Source organism: Ammospiza nelsoni, chromosome 9 (genome assembly GCF_027579445.1).
Source record: "Ammospiza nelsoni isolate bAmmNel1 chromosome 9, bAmmNel1.pri, whole genome shotgun sequence".
Classification (NCBI taxonomy): domain Eukaryota; kingdom Metazoa; phylum Chordata; class Aves; order Passeriformes; family Passerellidae; genus Ammospiza; species Ammospiza nelsoni.
In genome coordinates this window covers 8,162,344-8,170,695 of record NC_080641.1, presented here as the reverse complement: position 1 = coordinate 8,170,695, position 8,352 = coordinate 8,162,344, and the positions used below count along the sequence as shown (strand labels likewise).

Sequence of the window (8,352 nt, the reverse complement as noted above, 5' to 3'; positions counted from 1 at the left end):
CTTTGATAAACCAAATGCCACAAAGCTTTATGCCTCAAAAGTCTTCCCCCCTCCTCTTCTGCCCCTGACACTGTCACTTTTAAAGTGACTGGAAATGCCCCCTGAGTCACCCAACACAAGCAGCTTTGCAAAGTATCCAGAATTAGAATGTAAAATTTAATTGAAAGTCCACAACCAGAAAAATAAAGACCCAGCCCAAGTTGTCAGGATATTTTGCTGTTTACATTTTATTTCATTTCATTTTATTTTATTTTATTTTGTAATGACAACGTTACGTCAGCAATGAGAACAGACCATTGTGCATCGCTCACTTCAGTTACACAGCAAAGATGGTTCCAGTTGTAAAAATAAATAATAAATAAGAAAGCAGCTGATATCTCCCTGTAAACACAGCCAGGACAACAGCCAGAGGCTCAGAGATGGGACCAGGATGGGGGTGGTGGAAGAGGACTCAAGAGTAACATCCCCAAACTGGTCTTTGGTCCCTTGCTCTGTTCAAGCAGCTGTGAAAAGCCCAAAGGATGCTGTGCTGAGACGGGGGGCAAAAGAGAGTTCCCTTGGCAAGGAGTGAGTACCAGTGGGATAACGATCTCCAGGTTTGGTCTTTGGGGATAAACAGAGCCCTGGAAAGCAGCTCTCAGCAGGGAGCAGTGCTGCTGGCACATTCCCCAGGACCCAGCACAGGCTCCACATCACCCACCATTGCTGCCAAGTGGGACCCTCACCTCTCCAGGACCCCAAAATTCTTGCTGAGAGGGACTTTCTGAAGAGCTGCCCCCAGGTCTGGGCTGGTGATGTGTCCTGCCACCCCCTGAGTCACTGAATTCACAGGATGGTTTCGCTCACTCCATGGGTTTCTGGTAAAGTGCTGTGGCTGCAGACTGGTTTCACCATCCAAGGGAACACCAAGCCCAATTATAAACCCAGGCAAAGCCCTGGTTTTTCTCTCCCATGTGTGAAAATCAAGTTTCCCATAGAGATGCTCACCAAAGTGCCTGTTTGACCTCTCTGTTCCCTGCCTGGGACAAGCTGCTGAGATGCCGTCCACACCTTTAAGGGGAGAGAGGGAACAGCATGGCCTGCAAAGCATCCTTGCACTGCCATCCAAACTCTCTAGCAGCTCTCCCTGCTGCTACTGGTGTACCTTGCTCCAAAATTGTGCTACAAATCTGTCTGGTCCTCTCAAATTATTATACAGAAAAGGTGGGAGGCATGCTAAGTGCTACAACAGCTAAAATAATTTCATTTACAAGCTCCTCAGAGCAAGGTATACACATGTGTGCTTTCAGCAGTGCTGCTCTAATAAATATAGCTATAATAATAATAACAATAATGATGAAATAAATAACAATAACAGGGATAAAATGTCACGCACATGACTTAAGATTAGGTGCAATCTGAAGGTCGTGGAGCTCAAGCGAGGGACGAAAATGTCACTGCACTGGAAGGAGGTGGAAACTTCAATGCAGAGCATGCATAGCACACAGCTGGAGGATCTTGGGGTTAGGAGAAGGCAGGCTCAGGATTCCTCCAGTGGAAATTGCCACAAAGTCTCAGGGTTTTTATCCAGGCCATTCCCTGTGAGCAGGAGTGGCAGGTCCTGTGCTGCTTGTGGTGGTCAGAGAGCAGGTGGGATCTCTTGGGTTGTGGGTGCTCAGGGGATTCCCATCTCTGAATGAGCTGAGTTTGAGCTGGGCTCGCAGCTCAAACCCCATTTCTTTCCATGTCTGCAGTGGCAAAGGTCTCCAGCTGAGCTGTGAGGGCTCCCACCCCCAGGGAGGGAGGAATGTGGCCTGGCAGCTCCTGAAGCGCTCAGGGTGCTGGGGATCTTGGGGTCAGGAGAATGCAGGCTCAGGATCGCTCCAGCTGAAATTGCCATGTAGTCTCAGGGTTTTTATCCTGGCCATTCCCTATGAGCAGGGAGTGGCAGGTCCTGTGCTGCTTTACGCCGGTCAGAGAGCAGGTGGGAGCTCTTGGGTTGTGTGGGTGCTCAGGGGAATCCCCTCTCTGAATGAGCTGAGGTGCACTCACAGCTCAAACCCCATTTCTTTCCATGTTTGCAGTGGCAAAGGTCTCCAGCTGTGAGGGCTCCCACCCCCAGGGAGGGAGGAATGCCATGTCCAGCGGCTCCTGAAGCGCTCAGGGTGCTGGGGATCCTGCTAAAACCCCACAGCTTCAGCCGGACCCCCGCCACACAGGCCTCAGCCCTCACAATCCATGTCCCACCCTGTTCCTGGCCCCCTGGCTCGTCCCCTGGCTCAGGTCAGGTGTGTGAGCGCTTGCTGGTGCCGCGGCTGGCAGCCTGCCTGCTCATGTCCTGGTAGGAGGCGGATTTCAGGAAGCGGGGGTAGGAGTCCTTCTCCATCAGCGTGCGCGTCTTGGCCTGCGCCTCGTTGAAGCAGGCCGAGGTGGCCCCCGAGAGGTTCTTGCGGGTGATCTCCCTGGTTTCGTGGTCAATGTTCACCTGCAAGGCAGCAGCGCCCACAAACATTAGCTCCTCTTATATGTGAGGACAAAACCTGGTTTTAATTGGTCTTCAGATGTAGATGAAGATGGTCACAAACCTTTCTATCCCTTCACTAATGTGGCTTCAGGGTTTTTGGGGTCTCCCCAGGCCTGGCTGCCATGGGTGTCCCAGACAGTGAAGTCCAGCTAAGCACAACCTGTCCGGGCACAAACGTTAGCTCCTCTTCTATGTGAGGACAAAACCTGGTTTTAATTGGCCTTCAGATGTAGATGAAAATGCTCACAAACCTTTATATCCCTTCACTAATGTGGCTTTAGGGTTTTTGGGGTCTTCCCAAGCCTGGCTGCCATGGGTGTCCCAGACAGTGAAGTCCAGTTAAGCTCAACCTGTCCAGGCCCCTCAGGCAGGCTCCAGGGCCACTGGCAACTTTAGCAAGCTCAGCTCTTAAGTGAGATTGTAACTGTCATATTTACTGAAAAAATCCCTCCGCTAGGATTTCTTCTCCTGGGAAGCTAAAAAGCCTCAGAAAACAATGAAAACAATAATTATCTGATTGTTTTAGAATGTGGTCTGGAGATTGTTTACCAAGAGGTGAATGTTTGATTGGTTCCATGTGAATTGCTTTTAATTAATGACCAATCTCAGCACGCCGTGTCGGAAACTCTGAGGAGTCAGTCACAAGCTTTCATTATCATTCTTATTAAGCCTTCTGATGTCTCTTTTCTCTTTCTTTAGTATAATTTTAGTATAGCATTTTTAATATGATATAATATCACAAAGTAATAAATCAGCCTCTGAGAACATGGAGTCAAATTCTCATCTCTCACTGCATCCTGGGGTGAAACACAAACATCCCAAACACCCCATGAGATCAGCTCTTTAGTGATTCTTGGCTCAATTGTGATTTTCAGCTCTTTGCTTGCTAAGTGCCTTTGGCAGATGCAGGGAGAGAGAGGAGAAGGCTGTATGAGGTTCCACAGAGATGTCTTTATTGGCAGCTTCTGCCAAGGGTCTCAGTGACACCTCTTAAACTGGGCAGAAATAGGGGTTTTTATAGGATATAGGGGTTTTGGGAATCAGTCCAATAGTAAGGGTCAAGGTGAAAGTGACCTATCATCTTGCAGAGAGATAACAAGGGTCCAAAGGTGAAAGAGGGGCTTCTTTTGGTGCAGTAATCATGACTAGGCATTTCTTATCTTAGACAACTGACTGCCAAGGAGGCCTTGCAGGCTCTGTGCCTGCTACACCTCACAGTTAGACTCAATTTCTGTTCCAACATTATGTGATGGACCACACAATGTTAGATCATGAACAAGAGCACACCTTCCCACTGACCCAACAGCACTTTCATAAAACCCACCAGGATATTTTATTCCTTTCCCACCCTATTTCATGGGACAGAAAATGATCTCACCTCTCTGGGTGCCTCATTTTGGACAAACTCCTCGAAGATTCTGTTGGCTTTGGAGGCCAGTTTGGTTTTCGAGCGGGTCTTTTTGAAGTCCTCGCATGCCAGCCAGAAGTCAAGGTTCTCCTCGCTGAATTCAGTCTTCAGGAAGGTGTGGAATGCATTTATCCCACCTATGGAGGGGAGAGAAGAACAGTTAATGGGAAAGGAGGTGGAGGGAAGGGGATCAGCAGCAGACACTGCCTGGGGAGCGTTGCCCTGGGAGCTCAAACCGTGACATCCACAGATTTCCTTTCCTTCCGGGCAAATTCCACCCTCTGAGACACTGCTAATTGGCCTCTGGACTCCAATAAAATCCTTTCCCACAGACAAGTAATCCTCTGGTTTTATTTATCTGACCTTTCTGTAATGAGGCTTCAGAGTATTTTCTTTACAGCTTCGGGAAAGAGCTAATTCTACCTAAGGAGAAGCGCGCTGACGCATTGGAACGCTGCAGGAGCCTTGGTTCTGATTTCTCAGCCCAGATCTGGGGGGAATGAGATGCTGAGGATGGGAGAGTAATTGCAGCAAGGATTTCAAAGCTGTGCTGGGAGGGTGGATTAAGTTACAAAGCTTAGAGATATTCATTAGCCATCACAGCACGTGAGGGAGATGGAAAAAATACAGTTGGCCCCACATTTTGGCTGTGGAAGGACTTTGTCTGGCTGGGGAAGATCTTTTAAGGTAGACAACTACTTTTGGATTAAAATTTGGTGCTTCTGCCATTTGAATTTTGCAAAGCTCAATCAAGGTAATCGGTTTTTAAAGGTAAATCGATAATTACAAAGTCTTGACTTGTTATAGTCAAGCAATCTCGTTTTGGCTCTCATAATTTGAGTTATCCTCTCTAACTATTGTAAAATTGTAAAAACAATTATAAAAAATTGTAAAAACTGCTTTTGGAGACTGCCATTGTGCAGAGCCCAGTGTAAGGAGGGGATGATTGTGGGAATCCATGAAATCAGAGGGTTTTGGGAAAGCTGCAAAAGGCAACTAGAAAAAAAATACAATTGGCCCCAGACTAGTGCTATGGAAGGACTTTGGCTTGGGAAGAGCTTTTAAGGTAGACAACCACTTTTTTCTACCTTAAAAGGATTAAAATTTGGCTGGGGAAGAGCTTTTAAGGTAGACAGCTACTTTTGGACTAAAATTCGGCACTTCTGCCATTTGAATTTTGCAAAGCTCAATCAAGGTAATTGGTTTTTAAAGGTAAAGAGATAATTACAAGGTCTTGGCTTGTTATAGTCAAACAATCTCGTTTTGGCTCTCATTATAATTTGAGTTATCAAATCTGTAATTGTAAAAACTGTTTTTGGAGACTGCCATTGTGCAGACCCCAGTGTAAGGAGAGGATGATGTGTGGGACTAAAAAAGAGGTCCCATCTCTGGGTCTGGAGGAGCTGCCTGCACAGGGAAGGGGAGACAGCATCTCACAGGAGCCCTGTGCATCACAGACACACAGCTAATACCAGAGTAGGAAAAGGGCAAGGTTATCTACTCAAACAGCCGAATTCCTGCTCCCTGTGGAAGAGCCATCCCCGGAGGCACAGGACAGACAGACAGAGGGCAGCAATGCAGTTGTCTGAACAAGCCTGAGGGGATGTGGCTGCACAGCTGTTTCCACCAGCCACCCAGAGCAGACACTGCCTTCTCCCCAGTGTGGGGAAAGGGGTGCTTTGGGAATACCATGACGTTCCCCCTGGTGGGCTGCTTCTCAGGGGATGCCCGTGACAGTGCTCCTGAACCAGGGCAGCAGTGAGACAACACTTCTGCCCCCCAAACACACCCAGCCAGGAGGAAAGGGTAGGCAACGAGCCCTGTGCCTCAGATCTGGGCAGGAAAGAGACCTCTTTCTAAACCCTCAAACACCTCATTTGAGGAGGAGGCAAAATTGCATCCTACATTGACTCCAGTCATACAGCTCACTGTGAGTACATTTGTCCTACACGCTCTCACCCAGAGAAGAAAACAAGATGCTACTCACTTTTGCTCTTGAGGAGCTGGTCAAAGGACTCCCTCCATTCCAGCACCTCTTGGGAGGAGTTTCTGGAAAAGACAAAAAGGATGTGAGGCTCTCTGTCCAGCGGTGAGGGACGGGAGCACTTCAGCTGGGAGACAGCAGCATTCAGCAGGAAACCAAAGCTAGGGACCAACATTCATTACCTGTGGGCTCTCTTTCCTCTCTCCTCCCTTTCTTTCACCTTCCCTGATGGCTCACCCGACCTCATCTCCATGCTGTTGGCCAGGAGGTTCTCTAGGGGCTGCTCAGAAAAGCCCTTTTCTGCTGACACGAGTCCAGCAGGTTCTTTAGGAGATGCTCAGAGGAGCCCTTTTCTGCTGGCCCAGCAGAGTCTCCTCTGCAGGAAAACCCCCTGCCCTCAGCACTGATATTCAGTGTTCTGTGTTTAATGCTGCCTGCATTCCCCGGGGATCCCAGCGCTGGTGTGAGGCACCAGGAAGGGCAGGAGCCCTGCGGGATCCCTGCGTCTCACCCGGGCCCTGCTCTCTGTGCCTAATGCCACAGCATCCGTTCCCTGCCGGGTTTTATAGCCGCTGGAGCAGGGGAGTGATCCGCCTTCCCGGCCCGCCTGGGTGGGACTACACGGAGGGGGAGCTGTGCTCTGTGCTGCAGATGGGCAGGAGCATCCCTCGGGAATGGCACAGAGCTGTGCTTGGCTTACCTGCGCCTGGAGCCCAGCTGCAGCTTGCTGGAGCTCCCACTCCTGTGTCCCAGCTCGGGTTTGTGAAGCAGGATGCCCAAGCGGCTCTTCAGATCCTTGGCTCTGGAAAGGAGGGAAGGGTGAGATGGGATCTCTGGACCATCAGTCTGCTGCCCCCACCCCTGCAGGGGTTGCACCCCTGCTTCGCCCCCGGCTTCAGCCACTTCTTGGCTCTCTGGCGTGTGAAATAAACGCTTCCCCCTTGCTTTTCCTGCTCCCTGGCAACCGCGCATTAAGCCTGGGGGAGCGTTTTCTCCTGCTCGCTTCCCAGGCAGAGACACATGGAATATAAAGCCCGGTCTTTCCTCTGGGGCAGGTAAAAGCTGCTGGAGCCCCCCCGAGCTCCCGGAGCTATCCTGGTTCCTTTCCCCACCCCACTCTGCCAGCATCACTCCGCTGCTCCTAAATCGCTGGAAAAACACAGCGATGTCCTTCCTCTCGGCACAGCGGGAGCATCCCACTGCTGCCTGCCAGCTGCTGCTCCCCTGCTCTGATTTTTGGAGTGCTCCTGGGCTCCCAGGAGCCTGTCAGCAGGCCGTGGGCAGGCCAGAGCCATCCACCTACCCCATGGCTTTGGGAGGCAGCACTGATGCTCCCGTGCCCGAGGCTGTGATGCTCCTGTGCCAGGGGCTGGGATGCTCCTGTGCCAGGGGCTGGGATGCTCCTGTGCCAGGGGCTGGGATGCTCCTGTGCCAGAGGCTGGGATGCTCCTGTGCCAGAGGCTGGGATGCTCCTGCCTGTCCCCGCGGCGAAAGCACGGAGGAGGCACCTCCCTACCGGGAGGTGTCAGCAGCAGCAGCAGGGCAGGAGAAGCGGTTCCTGTCTGTCCCCAGGGTGGCCCCGAGGTGCTGTGGCCCAGCTGCTATTTGCGTGCCCGCGGCTCACTCGGGCGTCCCCAGGCGCCCATACAAAAAAAAAAATCAGGGTTTAAATGTCAAGCCGGCAGCGTGGAGGCTTGGCAGGAGGAGCAACATGTCACTGAACAGTGCGGCGGTGTTGACAAAAATACTCCTGCTGCTGTCAGCTCGGAGCAAGTTGGCAGAGCCCTGGTGTGTTTGTACAGCTCTGGCCATCCTCCTCTCTCTCTCCCTGCGCTGGTTTCACCTCCGTGTTCCTCTCTGGGGGAGCAGAAGGGATTCAGCCGCAAGGAATCACGGCGCATCCCGGTTTCTACCCTACCATCACATCGGCGGCGGCAGAGGCTGGTCCAGGTGCGACCCCTCTGCCTCCCAAAGCGCCTTACCTTTCCAGGCAAGTGATGGGCAGCGCGGCTAAGCCCCGGCACATGCTGAGAGCTGGGCACCCAGGCATCCAGCAACTCATCGGCTCTTCCCGGGGGCTGCAGCAGGGGGATGCGGGCACCACCTGCCCCGCGGTCCCGGGCTGGCGGCTGCGGCAGCGGAGCGGAGCCGCGCTTTATATGGGCCGGGAGAGGGGAGGGGGACCCAGCATCACCGCAGCCTCCAGCCAACCAAAAGCTGCTCAGGCAGCGCCCCTGAAGAGGAGAGCTTAGGTAAGTTTGTGTGTGCTGCTAAGGGAGGTGGGAGTGGGAGGCCCAGGCTCGTCCTTGAGCATCACAGTCATCGCCGCTTCCTCGGGAACAGGAAAAAACAGGCTCGTTTTCCAGCGACGTGTGGAGCCTGCTGATGAAGCGCCGGCGGGTGGGAGAGCAGGGACAGGACAGACGCTGCAGCCCTCGCAGAGAGCCGTCAGCTCCA

General features: G+C 52.0%; 1 protein-coding gene across 2 annotated transcripts; it reads right to left on the bottom strand.

Annotated features, from left to right (window-relative positions):
• Positions 1-223: 223 nt before the first annotated feature.
• LOC132077203 (regulator of G-protein signaling 16-like) lies at positions 224-7,997 on the bottom strand. 2 transcript variants are annotated; one of them, XM_059478722.1, is made up of 5 exons: positions 7,878-7,997; positions 6,596-6,697; positions 5,899-5,960; positions 3,882-4,048; positions 224-2,464 (listed from the first exon to the last, which is right to left on the bottom strand). In XM_059478722.1, exons 1-5 carry the CDS (start codon positions 7,955-7,957, stop codon positions 2,264-2,266), a joined length of 612 nt encoding a protein of 203 aa, XP_059334705.1. In that variant the 5' UTR covers positions 7,958-7,997; the 3' UTR covers positions 224-2,263. The 2 variants fall into 2 exon arrangements, with proteins under 2 accessions (XP_059334705.1, XP_059334706.1); XM_059478723.1 differs by lacking the exons at positions 6,596-6,697; positions 7,878-7,997 and adding an exon at positions 6,078-6,302.
• Positions 7,998-8,352: the final 355 nt, after the last annotated feature.

What these genes read in the sequence shown, in the direction of transcription:
- LOC132077203 (XM_059478722.1), bottom strand. Translation starts at nt 7,957, where the DNA reads ATGAGTTGCTGGATGCCTGGGTGCCCAGCTCTCAGCATGTGCCGGGGC. An exon ending in CAGCTGGGCTCCAGGCGCAG is followed by an intron (nt 5,961 to 6,595) that starts GTAAGCCAAGCA and finishes TGTCTTTTCCAG; the next exon opens with AAACTCCTCCCAAGAGGTGC. An exon ending in AAAATGAGGCACCCAGAGAG is followed by an intron (nt 2,465 to 3,881) that starts GTGAGATCATTT and finishes GCTGCCTTGCAG; the next exon opens with GTGAACATTGACCACGAAAC.